The following is a 24,968-nucleotide window of genomic DNA, read 5'->3' on the forward strand; positions in this document are numbered from 1 at the left end:
ATTGATATTATATCAATCACATTGCGTGTTACAGAACTACATAGAATAAGCGCAAAAACACATAACAGATGTAGCCAGTGAGTCAGATGCATTGTGAATCATTTTACGACCACCTCAAACATGACCAGCCTGTGACGTCTCAGTTGCGGTCATGGTTCCTACGCCTCGCCATAAAATATAGAAATACGATCTTACTAAAGTTTAAAATTAAAATCCACATTTTCTTATGAAATGAGGGATTGGAATTAGTGTAACCACAGTTGTTTGTGCCGTCTATTTTCACATTCACACGAGAAAACTCGAATGGGCTGACAGGTTAATGAGACTCATTTTTGGTTTGCCAAACGACTCAACTTCACACTGACCAGTTAAAGCGCATGTGTGTCCCTTTGATCCAGATGACATGGTTGGTTACAATTAGGCGTGCGTTTACAATTACGGTTGTCTGCTATAGTTCCATGGATATATAATGTTAACGACACTACACTCTATATCTACTACAGTTCCATAGTAGCTTCCGAGATTCTACATATCCGTGCGAGTGAGCCAAATATCCAAACCAACCGTTTACGCTATAATGGTATAAATGGTATTATTCAACAAACACATACTGTACCAAGTACAGATGAGAAAGATCGTGATCCTAGTTTAATTATTGGAAGGAAAGTTTATGCAATGAGTTGTAATATCAATACTCTGACACTGTAGTTTAAAAGTATATCACATGAAAACATTTTCTGCATACACAGCAACGTATATGGTCATTAGACACACATTATATATTTGGGACTACACTTTCCCAGTGTAGGACAGATTGTAGTGCTTTTGTTGGTTTGAATCCCAAACTGGATTCGAACCCATCCTCTCAGAGGTGGATATCCAACAAAAATACAAAAGTCGGCATGTTATTGAGAATGCGTAATAGCAAATATAGCATGTGTTCCATTTGACCACTTTCTACCTGGGATTGTGTATTCATAGCATATGGACCGTTGTTGGTCGGAAACAACCTCCAACAACAATGCAATAATGTATCCATCGTGCCCCTCTGGATGGATTTCATTTTGGCGCATTAACATGAGAACTACTTTAAACAAAAACAACAACTCTATCCATGTTTGATTCAACTGTTTCGCAATATAACCGAATCGCTGTATTTCATATTTTACTGTTTTATTCCACAGATCGAGTTAAACTAAAAGAATGAGAAAAAACTATGTATTAAATACATATTTAACGTAATTATTACCAGATGTTCACATTATATTTCCAAATGTTACTGAAAGGGGTTTAATAACAATCACAAATGGCTTTTGTTTTAGTGCATATGCAAATCAAATTTATAAAATACACCCGAAGCAGAAACTGAAAAATGATTTTAAAATATGTCTCAAACTGAACAAACTAATCTTGCTACCATACCCAAGTGGAATTTTCCACTACTGGTGGAGTGTAACGAAATACTCAGAGACTAGGTTTACTTAGACTGCTGAAAAATATATATGCACAGTCAAAGAAAAGTCAGACTCTAATTATGGCAGAGATATGAAATGTATGCCCAGTGCTGAAAACTGAATTGTTACAGACAGATATGATATTATTGCCCGAGTATCTGAATCTCTCAGTGGCAGGATTCTTATGAAAAAAACAGAACACAACGTCTGCCAGCTACGTTTTTCGCATTCGTGACCAACTCGTGTTATTCCGGGTTACGGAAAGGGACGAGTGGTGACGAATGAAATGAAGGGAGGCTACTCTGTTCCATAATGCATCATCAAAGATGGTTGAACGTTCGGGTCAGGTGCTTAAGTTGAATTAGGACTAGATGCCGAGAGTGTGTCATCGTTTGTGCATTAATGATACAGACCTTTACGCAATATAACAGGTACATTCTGAAACAATCCATAGCCTCTTTGCTAACAGTAACAATCACAGGTTCAAATCAAACTCAATTTACAGGTCATTAAATTGCCAATCGGTTCACAGTTGAGTCACATTCGAGTCATTGTGTTACCGGGTCGGTCAAAATTGAGTGTTTGTCTTGAAACGCCTCCCAGACCCTTTCCATTTCGGAGCAAGATGTTATTTAAATTGATACACCTAACTGTCCACAGAATCGTAACAAGGATGTTTTTCACATGGCTATCACCGGAAATATTCCAATCTGCAATCTAGTTTTGTCGTGTAGTGTAGACCAGTCGTAGGTATAGAAGAATAAATCACCAGAGATTAAGTGTTGTTGCATTTATTTAAAGAAAAAAGATTATATGAAAGGTAATCATTGTGTATCATACGATATATAACAGACTTTTTATCTCCTGTTTTAAACTAAAGATGCACTATTCTTGGCAGTATTTCACTAATTCGATCAACAGTTGCTGAGTTTGCATCACATTCAAGTTAAGGTTGTTTCAAAGATATGTTAAGTAGGTTTGTGTAATGTTATTTTATAATGTGGCCTTTGAATCTGAAACTCATTGCAAATTTTTACTGCTATGGTGTCTCTTCTATTTGCCCACATAATTCTTTTAGTTTCAACTCAACATGGACACCATTATTTCTTCATCATGTTTATTATTCAGTTCATTTGTTGGTTTCACATTAATTTCAGACTCGCTGTGTCCATGCGCAGAGCGTGTAAAAATATCTACAGGTCAATTCCGCTTTGGACGTACACATACCAATAGTGTAAATACACTCTAAACAAAGTGATTAAATAATAATTATTTAAGAGTGACAACTGTTCATAGTTGACTAAATATATCAATTTACATATGCTTTTCAGGTATTGATGTGCTATTTTGGTTGCAGCTGCATCAGAAATGTGTGTTTTGATAATCGTGAGAAGGGGATGTGCAGGAAGAACGGTGGTGGCGAGATGTGTTTATACAAGAACTTATTGACAAAAATCAAGCTATTTATTTCTCTACTCTCGGTCTTTTGTACATACAGGTATAAAAATAAGTTGTAATAGACATAAAACTATGTATTTGGTTTGATTTTTCGTTTTCTTTAGCATGTGTTTACACTATCGGTAAACGTACGTCCAAAGCGGAATGGACCAGTAGATATTTTTACACACTCTGCGCATGCGCACAGCGAGTCTGAAATTAATGTGAAACCAACGAATATATAGGTCCACAAACTGTGCTGTTTTTAACGTCTTTTTGGTGCATTTCTGTTCACTAAATTGCAAAGAAATTTGTCTGGCCTCCTTGAATATTTGCAACATTAAAATCTGACCAAACATTGTGGCTTCAGGATGGATGAAACTGCTATGGAAATTCACATTGATGGCAAGCACGGTCTCAGTCTGAAACAAGGTCTGAACAGGCTGTACAAGGACAAGACTCTGTGTGATGTGATATTGACCTCCAGTGATGGTGTGGACATTCAAGCTCATTGGCTGGTTCTAGCAGCACATTCAGATTTTCTTCGGCATCTGGCAGTCAGCAGGAATGTGATGCAGTCCGTGGTGTCAGACTCAGGCAGCCTGAAACTAAGTAAGGTTTCACTGTTCTTGCAAATTATTTCCTACATGAGTGAGTCAGTGAGTTGATATTTAACATCACATCGGCAATATTTCAGCCATATCATGATAAGAGCGTATTTAACCACAGGCGCCCACTGCAGGTCCCAAAATCGATAAACTAAGTCCAGGTTTACTATCCAACCCCCTTAGTATATAACCTATAAAGGTGCATCACCAAATCAAGGAGACGTGATCGCAAACAGGACAGTTACGCACTCGTCATTGAATCTATCATATTTTAAAAGTCTCACGAGTATCAGAAGCTTCTGTCCACATTTCTTATGTGTGTGGGAGGCATGTATACAGTCCATTCAAGGGGATGCACTTGTTTTTTAATAAATCTCCAAAGACCAAGTTGCTGTGCCGAAAGCTAAGTCGTCAAACTAGGTCTGGGAATCTGACTGGCTAACACTTTTATGTTTATGTACAAAACACACTCCAGTTTTTTCACCCACGGGAAGTTGTAGTTTGCATAATTAACCAATCAGATTCATGGAGGTCATAAAGCCTGTCGCTGACGATCTAATTTTGCATACCTCCGGCACAGCAACTCGTTCTTTGGCGATTTAATGAAAACCAACGAGTGCATCCCCTCGAAAGGACTGTGTACGTGCCTCACACACACATCGGAAATATGGACAGAAGCTTCTGATATTCGTGAGACCTTTAAAATATGATATATTCAATGACGATTGCGTAATTGTCCTGTTTTGGGTCACATTGTCGTGAATTGGTGATGCACTTTTATAGGTTATATAGTATGGGGGTTGGATAGTATATCGGGAGTTAGTTTATCGATTTTTTGGACCTACTGTGGGTGCCTGTGTATTTAACATTGAAATGGAAGATGTGTATAACATAACATAACATAACATAACATAACATAACATAACATAACATAACATAATATAAATGAAATATAATATAAAAACCTGTTGTCAGTGAATAGTAAAACAACTGGAACATCACAATTACAACCAAGACTATTATCGAAAGTAAATCTAGTAGCACTATATAGACAGTACAATATAAAAACTTTCTGTAGATTGCCAACAAGTTGAACAACTAAAGGTTGATCACCATACGTCCTACATGATCTTCTGTGAGGCTGAAGTATGCATTATGCTTTATTAGAGCCTCTGCTTGAATATGGCCTTTGGTAATAGCCACACGATGGATTCCAGTTCAAACACCATTTGACCCGTGAAGGAATATTGCTGAGTGTGGCATAAAACACCATTTATAATGGCAGTTTCTTGGTAAAACAACATTATTCTGCAGTGCAAGACAGGTAGCAAGTTTAAACCATGTTCAGATACTCAGACATATTACAATGCCAAATTGGGCAGTTATTCCCTGAAGTATGCTTCTGCATTCAGATATATTTTACCTGTTTTTCAAGAGTATTGTCATAATATTAGTTTAAACTATAGTGATTCATATGAGGTATAGTAATACTGTTGTTGAATTTTAGTATATGAATGTGCACTGTCTTCTGAAGTGTTGATGCTGCAGATGTAAAGCAGCTGTCACTATATATCAACATATTGTCAAACAGTCTTATATGCTTTAAATTTAATAATGATACTATTCTAGGCCTTTGTTAGTGACCCACAAGGTAATAAAATTGTAATCTCCCAAACAATACAATTAGACTTTAAGGACTGAAGAAGTCCCTTAAATTCAAATAATACTTGGCCCTGGTACAACATTGGTTATAGCACAAATGCAGTTTTCAGTGGGTGAATGAAAGAATTGACATGTTAAACATACATGGGTATTTTTAATCTATTAGTACAGTAATAATGGTTTTCAGATATAGAGTCAGAGGTTCTGAAGATGATCCTGGGCTATCTCTACACTGGGGAGCTGGTGGTCACCAAGGATAGTCTGCACAAGATAAAGCTTGCTGCCAAGGTATTACAGCTGCCCAAAGCTCTTGCCTTACTGGAGCGTTCTCACTTGTCAGGCTTGGGTGATCAAAGCTGTGAAGCTGAGTCCAAAATACTGCAGCCAACTGCATCACTTCAGACGCCTGTCCTTGAACAACAGCAACTCCAGAGACAAGAAGACCAGGAGTTTGCTGTTATGGGAACATTAACACAGTCGCCTGCATCATATCAGGTTCAGTCAATGCAGCCGGCTTCACCATATGTACAAGTGCAGTCAACTGCCTCACATGTGTTATATTCCCAGGGTTATCTTCAAAGCACACACTATGACAATGATTCCCATAGAATACAGCAACCTGCAACAGTGTTGCAGGTGCAAGCATCACCATTACAACCTACCATTTTGTCTGTGGAATCTGTTTGTGGCAGTCAAACAGCCTTTAGCTCCGCATCATTCAGTAATGCGTATCGAAACCAAAGACCTGACACCAAGAATAGTTCTCATGAACATTCCCATGTCAGCCATGGGAAGGATGGAGTAGTATGCACCCAGAATGAAGGTCCTCAGCAAAATGTTTCCGTGGAAATATCTCCTTGCATGGAAGTGTCCATAACAAACAATCTGGATGATGGTCTCAAAGGCAGCAGCAGTCAAACGGTCCATTCCTCAGATAATGCAACTTCACATAAAGCACAGACTGCTTTCTGTGAACCTTCATTTGTTCCTCCTGAACATGAATCTGCCGAGCGAGGAAGCGGAAGTGAGCCCACTCAGCAGACAGTGGGTGGGAAGAGAACAGGTGGACCTATGAATTCAGTGAACTTAAACAGGCCTGTAGGAAAAAAACAAACTGTCATTCAAACAAGGAGAGGAAGACCAGCAACAACATTTAAAGGATTCAATTTGAACGTTCCCAAATTTCAATGTTCCTCTGCAAAGTATGTGAATCTTAGTACAGGAGAAAGAATGCATGTAAGAAAAAACCAGATAAATCAAAATGAATCATCTGCTTCTTTTGGGGTTGAAGCTGTGTCAACTTATCTATCCCAAGAAAGACCAATGAATGAACAGAAAGAAAGGGAATGTTCACATTTGAGTACAGAAATTGCAGCACAAAATAAAACTCTGCTTTCAAGTGGATCGTATATTACTACACGAGACAGTGTTGAAGTAGACCTTGGGCTTGTAAAGACAGAAAAGGTTGATGGAGAGTCTAATGACCTGGATTATGTCATATATGAGAATACTGACACATCTGATACTGATTCCTGTGTACAGTCTTTGTCTCACTGTGCTCAAGACAAAGCTAGAAACTGTAAGGCCAGAAAAAAAATCTTCACCTCAAGACTTCAGAAACATTCATCACATGGATCTACTTCGCATTACAGACTCAGAAGTGTATTGAGGAGTAAGTATTTACTTTTACTTTCTCAATATGTCCAAGACATGTGTATTTGGAAGACAGAAATGTCACCATTTTGGTGCAGGGTGTGCAACAGAAGGTTCAAGCACCTCGGTTCATTGAAACATCACTGTTTGTCAATACACTTATCAAAACTCAGAAGACTGAAAAGAAATCTTCCAGCAGAGGCTGTAAACCCCCCTACACCCTCTAGTCACGCATCTATGATGGAATGCAACTCTGTTTCATCCCAACACCGTACAGGAATTTCAAGGTCAAAAGGACATTCACTGACAAAGAGGGCAAAAGGAAAATCATTGACCAAAAGAGGTTCACAGACTCCAGGAAGTGATGACAAGGACCAAAGGACAAGAAAGTGCAAACCTTTGAAGTTTGTTCTACCGACAATTACTGAAGGTTCGAGCCAAGAAGGAGAATGGATTATGTCCAGATGGATCTCAACAGAACAGGATCAGGCAGCTAACACTGTAAGTTGATTATTTAATTGGAAATAGTATTACTGTCTGTTATGGGTTCTTTGTTACTCACCAATGGAAGATACTGCAGTGTAATATGTTACGGCAATATTCTACTCGTGTGATACCGCTGGACATAAGATATCATAATGGTTACATTTATGATGTCACAATGCTAATGCCTCTCTCTCAATGCTATTACTATTAGACCTTGCGTGATAATTGATATGAGAGTCATCACACTGTAGGCAGTTTCTATCAATTTATGCTGGAGAGTAATAAACGGCACACTAAACTCGTATCAGTGAAATACCATTTTTATCAAACTCAAGAAAGATTTAGTATTAAACTTGCTTTTGCTCATTTGATACCAAATCATAAACACATTTAATAAAATAGGTATTATATGCAAGGTTGCTCAGCATCCTCTGTAAATCATACTAAATGGTACATTTATTACTTTCTTCACTGTGCCATGATGCTGTCTTAAGTTAAAGTAACCATGGTAGCAGTTTTAGGTTTAGGTTTAAGAATGTGTCATATAGACTCATAGCTTACCACATCTACAGCTGAAACACAGTATGTAGTGAAGGAAAAGCATACATATACTGAAAGTAATTAGAAATGCATCGCTGGTAGACTATAGCATATTTCTTAGGTGCGTTTTGGCATCCAAGAACATTTTAGAGAACAATGTGATAACCATTTAAGAAGAGAATGAAATGTGTTATGAAGTTGCACTGCATTTAATGACCACGGCAATGGGGGTTAACAGAGACTGGGTTAAATCAGAAGTTCACACAGAATAGCAAGAAGAAGGAAGACAGTGTCAGTATTGTGGACAGCCAGGTGTAGGTGAGGCATGTGCACAAGTTTTGACAAAGTGCTTGTTTCCTTTACCTGTGCTGTGTTGTCTCCATCGCTTCTTGCATACCTGGCTGTTCCTCTCTCTACACTTGTCCTTCGTAACAAATAGTAAACTGTAAATATTTTCACTGAACAACTTTGTTGAACAAGTTTTCTTATTTTAAGGCATAAATTCAGCAAAAGACTCTCAGAGTTGGTCTGATGTTTTGATAATGATCAGCTTTCATTGAGTATTATATGTTTATAACTATATTAGTCTTTGAGTTAGACTGTAATTCTCTGGTTGGCTTTTGAGCCAAATGGATTATCTAGTTCCCAGTAAAGCATGCTTGTTGAAAGAGGTGAGTGAACAAATCAAGCAAGTGTACCCTAACAACTGGATGTTTCTAACCCCAAGTCCTAGTCTGCACCCAAGTATTTCAAGTAATTCCCAAAACTAGAGGCATCTGTTGCTGGAATGCTGATAATGATAAATATGTGACAAATGTCCTTACTGGCTGATGAACTGTTATCACTGTGTTACATCTATCGCCAATACCTGGCTGGGGCACTTGCACAGACAGCTTGACATGTACTTCCGTAATATTGCACACACTGAAACATCACTAAACGCCTTCAGGCTGTGAAAGTTGAAATCATTTTATGTTTTACATTGTGGACATTTCAAAAATGAATCTCCTCAAACAAGTAGACACAAACACATTGTGGGGATGTCACAGTTCCATTAGTGTGTTGACATGAAATTTTTGTAATTGATGAGAATTTAATGAAAATCATCTATTCTGTGTTGTGAATCTATGACATATTACAGTTAACATGGTGAAGTATGTGAAAAGTGTATGTCTAAAGATACCCATAATGACTACACTCCATCCCTAAATCTTGAACTGGCCCAATTTCCATCCAGTGTCATGGACTTGACAGGTACCATGCAGACGATACTGACAAATATTAGAAATGTATGACATGTCAATTTTCAACTTTTTCTGTATTTTTTTCCCCTGAGAAAACAAATCTTGCCAAATTGCTAGTATTAATAATAAATTCAAACATATGCACAGCATCCTTATTCCCATCGTTTGCTCGTTTTTGTCAAAACAGACAAAAGTATTGACAAATGAGTCATTCACAGCTGTCATGTACAGTGCATGTTCACTGTAACAGTCATACGCAGAGGTCAATGCAGACAGCAGGGTACCTCTACCACAGGCCAGGGAGATGTGATGATTGCACAGTTCATTCAATGTTTTATGTATTTTTCTTAACACTTCTATTTTTGACGAGACTATAGATATAATTAAACTTCATCAGTAGAATAGTTTACCGTCACTGAGACAATATCCCAAACGTTTAACCCTAGTTCAATTTGCGTAGTGACCCCTTAATTTCATTACTAGGAATGTCTGGTTGCATGACATGCCAATTAGCCCATGGCAGTGATGTTATGCTAAAAAATGATGTTATTCTTAAATAATCCTTAAAATAAATTAAAACAAATATTAATACATGAAATTTACAAAGGATAATCAGATTTCAAAGGAAAGCAGTTTTTTAAAGTAGATCTTACGCAATATTAGACAAAGTACATTTTGTTCAAATTTTAGATGCTGACCGCAAAAAAGAGGAAACTGTATTCACCGAACAACCTTATTTTGGCGGTTCAGGCTGTAAAGAATAATGAATTAACAGTGTCAGCGGCATCAAGAAACTTTGGCGTTCCACGCAAGACAATTGACGACCATGTAAAGGGGCGACTTGGCAAGCCTGTGGGAGGTAGACCCGGTCCATCACCCATGCTTACTGCCGAGGAGGAAGCAAGTTTTGTGAATTATTTGACGTGTATGTCCAACCAAGGTTTCCCGTTGACTCGTTCCTTCAGTCGATCACTCATTTCAACTCTAATAAGGAATTCCAAAAGGCCCACACTGTTTTCTGAGCAAGGACCCTCTGACAGATGGTTCAGATCATTCTTGTCTCGTCACCCTGAGCTTCAGGAGCAACGACCAAGAAGAAAAGATTGCTCCAGAACTAGTATGTCAAATGAGACTGATATTTAATGTTGATAAGTTAAGGTTTGGAGAGAATGAGATGGTCAGGGAGAAAGTGACCTGCCAAATATGTACGTGATGAAATGTTATGCCATTATGAGAGCTCTGTTTGATACATAGTGTAAAATCTGAGATGAGCTTTGTTTACATTTCACACGTGTGGTCTTTTCACAGCACGACACCTGATATATTTTGCTAGATTTCATTGAGAAAAGCTGGAAGACATGTAAACTTGGCCTTTAACTAATGTTATTTTCACTGCCACGTAGAGAATACTCTGATGCTGTCCCTGCTGACGGGCTGTTTGTTAGCTGTTAGGTTCCCGAAGTCGTACGTTCTTAACTGTGGACAGGAGAGACCAGTTCTCCTCTTTCTCGATAACCATGACTGTCAGATCAAATCTGAACTCCTAGTGTGTGCAGTTGAAAACCAAATTGAATTCCTATGCATTCCCATTCATACTACCCATATACTGCAGTGCCTAGGTGTATCCCTTTTCAAAATTCACAAACCTTGCTACAAAGCTGGGATTTTTTAACAGCCAAATTGGAATAGGGTAAGCTTGATTCCCATTTGTTCTGATCCACTCAGTTGACCAGGTTTGTTAAACTTCTAGGGTTAAAGAGTAGTTCTGAAAAACGTGAATTGGTCTGTTCTCTTCTGGTGCCATTGACAAATCTCAGTTTGTCGTTGCGTCATGCCCCATATGCTCATCTCAACCTCAGCCTTCAACATCTCAGAAACAGGCATGTCTGCCTGTTCTGTCCTGCAAAACATATTGGCCAAGTTTTAAAGCAATCGTCTGGTTTCCCCATATTTGGTAACCCCTTATTTTTGTGCCATACTGGTCCCACCACAGGCCCCAGTTCCAAGCAGCCGTTAAAGTAAAATGGTCAACATTGCAAAAGTGGTAACTGGGAGGGTGATGATAGAAAAAATGAAAGAGAAAGAAAAAGGAAGATATGTTAAGAATGAATGTTGAAAGGGTGCTGAAGAAAAGCAGAGAAAGAGAGTTTGAGAAGAACAAAGAAAAGAACGAGCAGAATGAAAGAAGGAAATTTTGAGTGAGAATGGATGAATGTGATCTGACAAAATGGAACGGATTAGGAAAAGACAAGAGAAAGAGGATTGTTGCAGAGCAGATAGCTTAAAAAGGAGAGAAAAACAGAACAATGACTGTAGACAAAAGAGTATATCAATGAAAGTGACGAGTGATAATGAGACAGTGTGTAAGACTAAGAGATCTAGATGTAAATAATGGTTCCATGTCAGTTGCTTTTGTGTAGTAACTGTTTTGCAAATTTGACATTTTTACTGACAAAGTTGTGTTCTGTTGTTTGTGCACATGAAATGATACAATGTTGTTTGCTTACCCACCAACAAAAGGCTTGATGAAAGAGTAACCCATAGATATGTTCTACAGACTGCATTTTTTGGGGGGTCCTCAAAATTTGGCTTAACTATGGTGATATGTATGGTAACTGTTCAACCATGCCCTTGAAGTGCATGTCGAGGTGTTCATATATTGATAATACCTATAAGCATTTCCTTTTTAAATGGAATGGACTGCTGTTATCCAATGTGAGAGATATATTTTTGTTTCAAAAGAAGTGTATCTATCATTCTCTTCCCACAAAATTTACTCCTGTCATATCTTCCTTTGTAAGCTGTGTTCTGATACAGCCCTTTCATGGTCTGAGTGTTCTGGATTCTTGATTGGTTGCAGTAATATTTAGTTGTGCAATCAATGATGTTGTTTCAAAAGTGATCATTTGCAAAGCCTTTATAATTTCTGCATGCTTCGGGAAACTAGAACCTCTTCCCAGACACAATGCGCGAACGTTTCGTTGAGACGGAACCTAGTCATGTAATGGCAGATCAATGGCATCGTGGTGCCACCTTGTAGACAACACACAACCGACATAGTCATTAAATGTCTCAAGTGCCGCATAACAAAAACACTTTTTTTTATTGATTCCTGCACTCTCTATTGCGTTAGTTTCTGCTTTTCAGTTGAACATGAAATATTTCAACTAACTCCATGGCAGCTGCCACATTGGATTTAACACGTGATCAGATTGGATAGGACAAAGGCAGATGATTCATGTTGAGATGTTTGGCTGGTAGAAGATTTTACAAGAAGCGGGAAATTTGGCCTTATTAGAAAAGAAGTTATGTAGGAAGATATGACAGGAGTAACCTCTGTGGAAAGAGAATATATATATATGTTCCTACATGTAAGAAATCATATTTGAAACTGAGCACCTATTTGAAAAACACATTTCCATAGATATTAAAGATCTGTCATGCAAAATGTTTCCAGCTCTGTTTGGGAATAAAGTTGATCTAAAAAATGCAGTTTTTCTGTTTTCTGATTGCATGCACGTTTCTCAGAAGTGATAATCGAAAATGATAATGAAAGAAAACGTTTGTCTGCTATTAAATATATTGTCAAAATCTTACGTCCTACAATGTGCTTTCCTTTCACACAGACTTATGCACATATTTCAATTCATATCATCCATTCAGTTAGATTTAGACAAATATAAACAAATGAAATGAGGTAAACATCCATAAACTTAAGTTTTGTTATTTTAAGTTTCATTTTTAAAACAAATCCTCTTATGAGATTTGTTCACCATCTCAAAGTCTCAAAGACAGTAGCTTTATAACCATATTTCACATACCATAATATGACAAATTCATTAGAGGCGATGACTTTCTTATTAGTTGTTGGGAAAGGACAGCATGTACTTTCACACTTTTTGTTGGCATCTTTTCAGAAAAACATGATCACCAACTGTACAGGTTACATCAAACTAAACGTTTTTTTCATGAAAACGTCTATAGTGACATTATATATTTTTAAGTCATCCTGGATGTCAATAGAGATTAATCTACACATGAGTACTGTCTTGCTTTACAATTGAAAACAAAATCTGGTTAATTGCTCGTTAAGTCATTAAGGGAGCACTTCTAATGGATGAGGCTGACAAAGTGATGGATTTTGATAGTGTGTGAGTGAGTTGAATTTTACACCACACTCAGCAATATTCCAGCTTTAAGACGGCTTTCTGCAAATGATCGAGTGTGGACCATGCATTTTGATGATCAACACCAAGAGTATTCATCTGCGCAATGGGGAATCGATGTCGTGTCAACCAATTCAACAAGCCTGACCACCCAGTGGTTTGTTGAAGACCACAACAACCTTGAGACAGTTCTTGAGAAAACAAAATATAATTTTGAAAGTCATATGAGTTGAAAAAAGAGTCATGGTCATAAAATGACCCATTAAATACTTAAAATTATGGTCAGTTTTAATCACTGAATGGATATGCTTATGAAAAACATAAAAATCTTAAATACAGCCAAACCTGTCTAAACCAGTACCCTGAAATATAATGCCAGTTTGGAAAGGGTGTTGGATTAGACAAACACAATCATTTTCCATCATGGCTGATAGAGATAGTCTGATCAAATTTACCAATGTCATAAAGACGTTTTATATTGTGGTTTTCTCCAAATCTGGATTGATAAACATCACACTGTGACAGTTAACCTGCCAATTTGATATTTCCCTTCAAGCTGTTGTTTGAGAGGGCTGAGGAAGAGTATCAAAGTCATTGATAAGCTGATTTTTTTTAACTCCAGTTGTGCCTGCTTAACTGGTCATCATGCAATCAATACTACCTGATTATCTAGCATGCCAAGAGGAGGGTACTGGATTGGACTGTTCATACCAATGCTGGTTTACACAGTGACGATTAGAGTTAAACTTTCTTGCTGGGGCTGGAAAGTAATGCCAGAATATGAAATAGACGAGTGCCAGACTAGACAATGTTTTAATGATCATAATATCATTGCATAATGATGGCAGGACCAAAATATTATGCCAGTTTTGACAGTGTGCTGGATTAGGCAGGTGCCTGTGTTGGCAGGTCTCACTGTATGTTCATCCAATCACAGCTGTCTGGCTTGAAGTTCCCACACAACACTGGCTCAGCAAGTAAGTGGTTCTGATTTAGTGTTGTAGAATGTAAACAAGCACAACACATTGGTTAAGAGCTGACATCAACATAAATTTGGTTTCAAAAAGCTAAGAAACAATGGGGCCAATTTTGAAAAACCACTAAGCATGGTGATTACTGTTTGCCAGCTAGTAGTAAGTGAAAGTTATGATAACCACCTGAAGTAGCTGTTGAAGAAACACATCTGTTTTTCTGTTTGCAGTCACAGTTGCAAGGTGAGGATAGACACAATGTAGTTTTGGACAACGGTATGCCATCCACTACCACAGACCGCAACAATAGTGAAGATGAAAAGCAAGACTTCAAGCCAGAAACTTCTGAGACAAAGGAGCTTTACGTTTCTCCGAGGTATCCCTGCAGTAACTGTGGTAAACCATTCCATCTTGAAAGTACCATGCTTCGCCATTTTAAGACATGCAATAAGGACCCTGATGAGCAGTCACAGTTGCAAGAAGGTGAGGAAAGACAGAATGTAGTTTCAGAAAACAGTATGCCATTCACTTCTGCAGACAGCACCAGTAGTGAAGGTAAAAAGCAACATTTCAAACAAGAAAATTCAAGGATAAAGGAGTCTTACACTTCTTCGAGGTATCCCTGCAATAACTGTGGTAAACCATTCCATTTTAGAAGTAACATGCTTCGCCATTTTACAGCATGCAGTAAGCTAAAGGTCAAGGACAATGAGATACCACATGGAAAGGTGATTGTGAAGCCTAAAAAGATGGCCTCCAGCTCGGTGGTAGAAGTGAAGAAATCACCAAAAGAAAGGGCAACCAACTTTCAGTTGGTAAAGAAATATACCAATGGGACAACTTGCACATTGTGTAACAAAACATTTTCTCGTGCTGATACAACAAGAATGCATATTCGTGCAGTCCACTTTCAGCAGAAAACATACACCTGTGTATGCAAAGAGGAGTTCTTTTGGAGTACGGCTCTGTCAACTCACAAAAAAACATGCCAGTTGATAGCTCGGCAAAAAGCCAATATTTCCTCTTTTTGAAGGGCTTCAAGTCACACTCTTATCTGTTCTTATGCATACAAATTAAGAAGTAACAAGTCCTAGGTATGATTTTTAATGCAATTGGTTGGAATAAAATGGTAGTCAAAGTAAACTTAGCTTCAGTATCATTCATTTTTCTAAGCCTAACAAACCTGATAGGAAGAATGCTTCAGCTAACCTTTTGAATTGACCAATCAGAACACAGCTTACCAAATCACGAGTTAACATTTGCACATACCATTTGAAATTTTACCTTGAAAACACTTGAACTCAAGCGATCCTGAATGCGATTTTTCGCATGATCACCTTCGAGTGATACATTATTATTCACTAAGGTGAGTAAACAGTCCCTGAAAATAGCGTTGGTCTCGCAGAAATATAAGCTAACAGAAACCCCTAAGGGTATATTTACAGCATGACAAATATCTGTTTTTCTATGCAGATTTTGTTTGTTAAGAGATCAGTGTCAACGACTGGGAAAGAGAAAATCAAAAACATTTTGTAAGTCCCACTAAACATTAAAGAGTTACCATTGTCTGATTGGTTAAGCAAATCTGTCCATCTTCTGTTTGACTGGACAGTCAAAGGTTACTCAAAGGTTAGCTGTTCTACTGAGGTTTTTTAGACTCAGTAAAGCTGTTTAACAAATAATAATGAGCCTAAGTTTACTTGGACTAAAAGTACTATTGATGACAATAACATAAAACCTTATTCCTGCATTAAGGGCAGGGTGGGTTAGTATCCTTCGATTTTGTATCGTTGGGGTTAACAACTTGTTGTCTTAGGTGTGGGCGCCACTTCCCACATGGATACAGTGTGTGAAGCCCATCCATTTCTGATCTTCCCCACCTTGACATTGTTGGATTATCATTAAAAAGAGGCTTAAAACCCAACACATCCTAGTGCTCAATGTTCAATGTATTGTATTCACAACATGTATTCACTGTTTTAAAATGTTTAGACTTTTAAAATCGTGGGTGCGTTGAACAGTCACACATTGTCTTTTAGATCTTTGAGTGAATATATTGTTTTATATTTTCGTTATGTATATGCAGCCATGCACAGAAAATCATGAACCAGATGAAAATTGTGTGTTAAATTTGGAACACTAAGGTAGGTGAGGAAGTGAGTTTAGTTTTACTCAGTACTCAGCAATATTCCAACTATATAGCAATATGAGATGCTGTCAACAACAATGGTGTTGTACTGTACCTTAGTGTAAGAACCTCTGTAAGTGTGTTCATTTGCCAGTTTGTGTAGTATCTGTTTGGGTTAAGTGGTTAAGGTGAGTCTCAGTAATAAGAGCAGGTTCTACATTTTTATTGTGTATTAAATATCAAACTGCTGTGGAATATGCAATATTTTTATCAGTCATGGAAATTCATTGCAAATGTATGTGTGTCATTTTGTTAATGTTCATTGATGCTGGACATAATATGTGAATGTTCATTGATATTACACAGCAATTTTTAAGGAATCAAATTTTATGAATTTTGAAAGATGTTTTTAAGAACCACAGTGCCAAGGACTTAAACTTGATGTAAATGCATTATAGCAGTTTCAAGCAAATCAAGTTGGCACTAGACATCACAAGGCATGTGGCCTCGTTTCGAAAAGGTGCAAGAATGTCTCTTTTCTCTTTTTCTAGGATGTTGTTTATCAGTTTTCCTTTTCTTTCAATCTTTGTGACAAAACATGGTTAAAGTGTCTAAAGTGAGGTGACATCACCTATCTTGGAAGTATATGAAAGTCTACCCAGATCTGTCCTTGCAGTATTCCAGTGCATATTGGCTCTGTGAACTAGCTCTGCATAATTCAAGAGCTGAACTTGGGCAGGTTTGTTTTTGTTTATGATGACATCATGCTGGATTCAAATCATTAGATTGTAGTGTTATTGTTTATTCTTCCATGTTTACTGTTCCTTATCTCCATTGATGCTGTCACTAATTACATAAATAGACATCAGTTATTCACCATGTTTACATCATATTTAGCATTAGATGTACCATTTTGTAATTTGTAAACTTTTTATGAGAGTCACTGTTGTATATTAACAGAATTTCATTCAGCAATGAAAAAGTGCCATGTATGCTTGTCTTGTTATGACAGAATTCTGAATAAAGGAATACATTCCTCAATCATATTCGTTTACATACAATCCAAGATGGTTTGAAACACTGCCTGATCTGGTCACACACTGAAAGATCAGTGTGCATAAATGTGAATAAAACTGATTTATAAATGCACTTTTTTCTCTGATTTCTGTTCACTTGCACGTTTTGCCTAAAGGGTAATTTACAAGAGTCGTCAGTAGATGACATATCCCCCCAGCCCACGCGTATTTGAAAGGACAAATCATCTGAAGGTTACTTGATGTATTTTTAGACTAAGTTTGAATCGTTTTCCATGGAAATCATGAAAAATATAAATGCCATATATATGTAAACAGCAAAAGGCACCACTTCAAGATCTGCCTCATATATCTGCCAAGATCTGTTGAAAGATATCATATGGTTTTCGAGTTTTGCTCTGGAAACGAACCCATCCCTCCATTTTGAGACCAAGTCCGAAATGTTTCCATGGAAACTGTGAAAATAAATCACAAAAGCCTGTACATAGCAAAAGGCACGACTTTAAGTTCTGACTGATGTATCTTACAAGTTTTGCAGAAAAATATTGAGTCTTTTGAGTTCTGCTCCAGAAACAAAGCCCATCCTTCCATTTTGATACTAAGTCCGAAATGTTTCCACAGAAACCAAGAAAATAATAACTCACAAAAACCTGTACATAGCAAAAGGGACCACTTTGGGGTCTGCCACACATATCTACCAAGTTTTGCAGAAAAATATTGAACGTATTTTGAGTTATGCTCCGGAAACGAAGCCCATCCCTCCATTTTGAGATTAAGTCCAAAACATTTCCATGGAAACCGAGGAAAAAATCACTCACAAAAACCTGTACATAGCAAAAGGGACCACTTTGGGGTCTGCCACATATATCTACCAAGTTTTGCAGAAAAATATGGAACAGTTTTTGAGTTCTGCTCCAGAAATGAAGCCCCACTTTGGGGTCTGCTGAAAGATATTCAGAAGTTTTTGAGTTATGCTCCAGAAACGAAGCTCATCTCTCCATCTTCAAACAAAGTCCAAATTGTTTCCATGGAACCCGAGAAAATAATAAATCACAAAAGCCTGTAAAGAGCAAAAGGCACCACTTTGGGGTCAGCCACACATACTTCCCAAGTTTTGCTGACAGATATTACAAAGTTTTTGACATGGAAACAGAGAAAATGATAAATCACAAAAACCTGTACATAACAAAGGCACCACTTTAGGTTCTGATTGATATATCTACCAAGTTTTGCAGAAAAATATTGAATGGATTGTGAGTTTTGCTCCGGAAATGAAGCCCACCATTAGACTAACACCCAAATGTTCCATGGAAAAACAAAATAAAAAATAAAAATACCAAAAATCTGTAAATAGCAAAAGGCACAACCATAGGTTCAGATTATTATATCTATCAACATGAAAAATTCAGAAAAGGCATGACTCCTTGTCAGTTGTCAGGAAAACGAAACATGTTCTGCTGCTTTTCCTGTTGACCAAGTTGACAACTATACAGGTAACACAAAACCAAATGTTTTCCTATTGATTTTTACAGTCACTTTATATATTTTGTTAAACCATTCAGGCTGGCAACAACCATTCCCTAGGCTCAGTCTGGTGACACATTAAACTTGGAAAAGGTACTTTGTCCATGTGTCCGTGAGTCCACCCAGCTGTGAATGGCTACTATAAATGGCGATAAGCGCCTTGTGGCTTTAAGCTTGTTGAGATTGATAATATGATGAGTTGAGTTGAGACTGACATTGAATGATCAAGAGAAAGTGCCTTTGAGCAGTTGAGCTTGATATTGGCGCTGTACAAAGATGAGTACACAAGTATGGACAATACACTACAATAAAAACTCAAATTCGAGCTAACTTATCCCATCATGTTACTGATTACAGGAAGTTGAACACATCAAACCCAGTTCTGCACCAAATGTTTCCTACTTGAAAATATCTGTACAAACATTAAGCATAAGTCATGGTGATACAAACTGACTTTAAAAATAAATACTTCAAATTGTGGTCAGTATTAATCCATGGAGGCTTGTGCTTTTAAAAACGTAAAAGTCTTACATATATTCATCCAGTCACAGCTGTCAGATGTCTCTATCTGGTCAGAGGTTCCCACTCAACACTGGCTCAGCAAGTAAGTGATTCTGATTTAGTGTTGTAGAACGTAGTCAAGCAGGACACATAAGTGAAGAGTTATCTATCACCAAGATAAATTTGGTTTCAGTAAGTTAAACAATGGAACAATTTACAAAAAGCTACTATAAATGGTGATAACTGTTTGCCAGCTAGTAGTAAGTGAAAGTTATGACAACCACCTGAAGTAGCTGTTGAAGAAACACATCTGTTTTTCTGTTTGCAGTCACAGTTGCAAGAAGGTGAGGATAGACAGAATGTAGTTTTGGACAACGGTATGCCATCCACTACCATCGACCGCACCAGTAGTGAAGATGAAAAGCAATGATCAACAACATGAGCATCGATCTGCGCAATTGAGCACCGATGACATGTGACAACCAAGTCAGCGAGCCTCACTACCCGATCCCGTCAGTGGCCTCTTACGACAAGCACAATCGCCTTTTATGGCAAGCAAGTGTTGCTGAAGGCCTATTCTAGACCCGGGACCTTCAGGGGTCTAGCTTTTTGTAACACACCCTGCGCTCAATATTCCATCCTAAAATTTTCATGACATTACACGGCTAAGGCACATATGACTCAAAAACACAAAGATACCATATTCAAATATTTCCATTGAATGAAAACTTTTAACTTGAGGAATTAAAAGTTCTCTTGCTTCATACTTATATACATTGTACATACTTTGAAAAATTCTCATCTAGAAGCCCTCATCAAGGTCATCTTTAGGAGCTGCTGGTGAGTTGTAGCAGCTCATACCCACAAAGTTCATACACCCCAACCGTGTTTTTGACAGCTACAATGTTCACAGTCACAGTCAATCATGCAGTTACACCTTATAACCTAAAGGAGAATCCCTGGCCGCTGGCAAGCATGTCTGTTTTGGATGGTTGTCTTTCAACAGATGTCCAACCCCAGGCCTGTTTGTCCTGATCCACTTTTGAACCTGGAGGCAGACTTGCTGACTGTGGTATTGAGCAGCAGCTGATATAGGGGGCAGCACTTGAACACAGGTGCTCTTTATTACCTTGGCACAGAACCTCCTAAATCGCAATTTGTTCAAACTTTCTCCCAGGTAACCACTGTATAGACTTGTAATTGCCTCATCCCCAGCTTGAACAACCTCCTTCTTTGATGAACTGCTGGTAAACACTTCAGCCTGGTGGTTAAAGTGAGGGTCTGTTTCCAGTTCCTTCAGTGCAGCGCCTTTGCCACTTCCATACAAGCATGATGTGTCACAACCTGTAAGGGCATGAATGAATGGAAGGAAGCGACACAGTTCCAACCCTTTACAACTTTGATGTCCCATAGACGCCTCTGTTTGACTGTTGCGAGTTTAACCTCTGGCTTGGAGTAGATTCTCTTTTGAGTTGAGGTCTGCACGAAAGAGCAAGAGCACAAGCAGGTCAGTGTCTAGTAAGACAGTCACATTCTTCAATGCCGAGGATACAGATTTTTGTATGTTAGATTCTTGTCTTCCAGGAATTTGACTTCAGGCCTGGAAACACCACAAGTACAGCTAAGTGTGTGTGATCTTTTGTGCATGAGAATTCTGTAAGTCCATCTAAGACAGCTGTGGGATTCGAATATTTCTTCATATGCTTCACATACAAATTGCTAAGAGAAGAAAATGAAGCTCCATGCGCCCATTGAAATTTTCGCAACAAGGAACTTGCAGACTTAGCTTGATTAAGTGTATGTTGAAGTGATCTGTTCACAAACATCCTCAGTACTGATGTGTCCATTCAGCAGTTGGTAAAATAGATGTATGCTTTCACTCAAAACACTGTCTTGTTCAGCTTCATCAGCATCAGTGTCGAAAGTGTTGGAAAGCAACCATGCATTAAGGGCCTTACCTACCAAGAAGTGTCCTCTAACTGCATGTGGCACAGCCTTTCCTGTAATCATGTGTCCAACGGGATTGGTTGAGTTAATAGTTTCCAGTACTTCCTGATGATCCCATGAGATTACCAGTGGGACCAAGGAAACTCATCTGCAGATGAAAACCTCCAAGTCTCAACACAACTGATCTCAAGTTACTAGTCATCGTTCCTTGGCAAGGATGAACTGTACCTTCCAAAACAAAGGTTGATCAAAAGTCAGTACTGGATCAATTCCATATTTCTTTGCTTCTTTGCACACAAAGACCATTGTTGAATAGACACCTGCGGGGTCAGAGGGATTCATGTCCATCATTGGCAGGAACATGAAAGAGGACTTTCCTGGGTATGACCCTTTCTGCACCGTCTGCATCACACCAGACCATCCTCGGACTGGCTTGGTAATCTTCCATGACATTTTGCATGACAGATCGAGGTGCCAGGTTGGATCATCAACGTGAGACAACTTTAGCTACCTGTAAATGATTTCCTCAGCCCCATGTGACTGACTTTGAAACACATGAATGTCAGTATTTCCAAGTGCAACCAGAATATGTACTAGTCTTACAGTAGTGCAAGTAATGTTTGTTTGCAACGGCTGCACATGGTACTGTGGACTGTAACTATTTGTCTATTGCATACCAAATTTCAGAATCATGGCAGATCACAGGTTATTACTACAACAAATTAACTGTCTACATGGAGGTTTCTATGCATCAATCACTTAAATACAATATTGTTCATGAACAGTAAGAACAATTTAGCATTTGGTAATGGCAGATTTTTAGTTAGCTAATTTCTCAATATGTACAAAATAAAACACAGCTTTATACACAACAATATGCTATGAATTATGATGATATAAAGGAAACTGCAAACAACAGTTCACTTTTAATGAATTAAATGAGCTTAAATTTCGTACAAAACGTAAATAACATGTCTTAAAATATAGCTTAATGGTAGTAAAGTTTCTCATATACGTGATTGAAGAAATGGGAGTTAAAAAGTCTAATGATGCAAGGCAAAATGTTGCGTGTGCCGTCAAGTAGATTAGGTCTTACATTTGTAAAATTGTGCCATATCTTTAGATAATAAGCAAAGAAAATGCACAAATGATATATAAAATAACTTAACTGATTGGATAGTTGTCCTGAAAACAGTGAACATGCATGTTTATGAACTTCTTTTCACATCTCAATTTAGCTTGCTTGCCTTGAATCAGACAGCTCAAATTCGGGTTTGGTAAATGGATTAAATTATTTTAACTATTTTTATTGTTTCCCCGCTTTAGATTTTGTTTGTCTGTTAATATGTCATGTAGACAATGCAAATGAAGATATTTTTCATAAAAAACATTCTTTGGCAATTTGTTTGAGGTGAAATCGTAGATTGACGGGACGAATACCATAGTAAAAGGTTGCATCAGCTAACTGACCAGTCAGAACACAGCTTACCAAATCAAGAAAGTTACTTTTGCACATTCCGTTTGAACTTGTACCAGGAAATCGTTTGTACTCAAGTGATTCTGGATACTGATGACATGTGACAACCAAGTCAGTGAGGCTGACCACCCAATCCTGTTAGTTGCCTCTTACGACAAGCAGTCACCTTTCATGGCAACCATGGGTTGCTGAAGGCCTATTCTACCCTGGGACCTTCACAGTTCCCGTAAATAGTAGCTGTTAATTCCATTTTTGAAACCAATTTCAGTTCTGAGATTTGTTCAGTATATTAAAGTAGGAAAGACAAGATTTATTATGATATGTCATATTTGGTGACTAACATGAAAAATTCAGAAGAGGCGATGACTGCTCTTGTTAGTTGTTAGGAAAACATAATATGTACTGCTGCTCTCCCTGTTGACTAAGTTTCAGAAAAAACATGATTGGAAACTGTACAGGTTACACAAGACCAAACGTTTTCCTATAGACTTTTATAGTCACGTTATATTGTTTTAAATGATCCAGGCTGGCGACAGCCACTACATGAGCACACTCTGGCCTTTAGAGTGGAGACGTGGTAGGCAAGCTGCCTCAGGCCCCAGGCAAGTGATCCAGCAAGCTTGAGATGATGGGATTGAGCGGACCCTGTGACTGGGTGTAAAAAACCTTCAAGTCACCTTTATGTGCAGACTATTTCGCAAACCCCTACTGTACAATGCACTACCTCACGCACTTAAACGAATCCGTTGGTAAATGACAAGATGGTGCAAATACATTGTTGCAGGTACAACAACATGCAATAATCTTAGAAAAAGAACTGTGACTGAGTGTCTCTGAGTTCACCCAGCTGTGAATGGGTACCTCGTACGGATGCGAAAAGCCACACTAACTCGATGCTCCTTGCAGTTGGAGATTGACATCCAGTGAGCAACCAAAGTGCCTTTGAGCAGCTGAACTGGAGGCTGGTGCTGAACAAATATTAGTACACAAATATGAATAATAAACAACAACAAAAATGCAAATCTGTCTTGTTTACAATCACCGGAAGATGAAGATATCAACCCCAGTTTCCCACCAAATGTCTCCTACTTGAAAATGCCTGTTCAAATATTAAGCATAAGTCATGGTGATACAAACTGATTTCAGTTAAATACTTCAAATTGTGGTCAGTATTAATCACTGGATGCTGTGCTTTTAAAAACGTAAAAGTCTTACATATATTCATTAGGTCACAGCTGTCATATGTCTCTATCTGGTCAGAGGTTTCCACACAACACTGGCTCAGCAAGTAAGTGATTCTGATTTAGTGTTGTAGAACCTAGTCAAGCAGGACACATAAGTGAAGAGTTATCTATCATCAAGATAAATTTGATTTTATTAAGTTCAGAAACAGTGGAGCCAACTAAGACAAGTGTTTGCCACTAATGTGGTAATTCCCCGGCCGCTTAAGAAGACATTATTAAAACATATTCACTACTTTTTACTTTTTGGTCGCAAACAAGATGCATGAAATGACTGGTATCTGTATAATCACCAAATGTAGGCTGTCAATAAAATTGAAGCCATCGGTTGCATGTTTTATGAGACACCGCATTAACATAAGTTTTAAAATGTGAACAAAGTGTCGTGGTCACATTGAAAATACGATCAAGGTCACCCAATTCAACTGATGTCTGTGTGATCTGTAATGTAGGCTGTCACCAAATTTGAAGACATTGGGTTTATCATCAGATATCGCATTAACAAGAGTTTGAAAAGTGTTCAAAGAGTTGTGGTGACCTTGAAAATAAGGTCAAGGTCATCCAAATCCACTGGTGTCTGCATAATCCCCCAATGTAGGCATGAGTTTGAAGGGTGGTCAAAGAGTCAGGATGGCCTTGAAGAAAAGGTCAAATATGTGGTGGCAGTCTGTAAATAATCAAGTCTAGAACAGACAATCCAGTGATCAACAGTATTAACATCGATCTACACAACCGGGATATGACATGCCAACCAAGTCGGCGAGTCTACCCACGCGATCTCGTCAGTCATATCAATTCTAACCTGGATCTTCAGAGTTTCCACAAAATGAGAAGTGGTCAATAATGATGATTAAACTTCTACCTGCACAACACTAATACCACAAGACTTTTTGTA

At 38.1% G+C, this 24,968-nt stretch overlaps 1 protein-coding gene and 1 long non-coding RNA gene across 4 annotated transcripts in view; both read left to right on the top strand.

The window, feature by feature from the left end:
• Positions 1-17,498, top strand: part of LOC137278034 (uncharacterized) — a 173,767-nt gene extending 156,269 nt beyond the window's left edge. The window contains exon 2 of the long non-coding RNA XR_010956639.1: positions 15,426-17,498. This is a non-coding gene — a long non-coding RNA (uncharacterized lncRNA). The remainder of the gene's footprint in view (positions 1-15,425) is intronic.
• Positions 1,754-17,498, top strand: LOC137278028 (uncharacterized). 3 transcript variants are annotated; one of them, XM_067810068.1, is made up of 4 exons: positions 1,754-1,885; positions 3,262-3,503; positions 5,349-7,315; positions 9,775-11,540. In XM_067810068.1, exons 1-4 carry the CDS (start codon positions 1,857-1,859, stop codon positions 10,225-10,227), a joined length of 2,691 nt encoding a protein of 896 aa, XP_067666169.1. In that variant the 5' UTR covers positions 1,754-1,856; the 3' UTR covers positions 10,228-11,540. The 3 variants fall into 3 exon arrangements, with proteins under 3 accessions (XP_067666169.1, XP_067666167.1, XP_067666168.1); XM_067810066.1 differs by lacking the exon at positions 9,775-11,540 and adding an exon at positions 14,452-17,498 and having other exon boundaries at positions 1,757-1,885; XM_067810067.1 differs by lacking the exons at positions 1,754-1,885; positions 9,775-11,540 and adding exons at positions 1,992-2,274; positions 14,452-17,498.
• Positions 17,499-24,968: the final 7,470 nt, after the last annotated feature.

The sequence above is a fragment of the Haliotis asinina genome, chromosome 3, assembly GCF_037392515.1.
Source record: "Haliotis asinina isolate JCU_RB_2024 chromosome 3, JCU_Hal_asi_v2, whole genome shotgun sequence".
NCBI lineage: Eukaryota > Metazoa > Mollusca > Gastropoda > Lepetellida > Haliotidae > Haliotis > Haliotis asinina.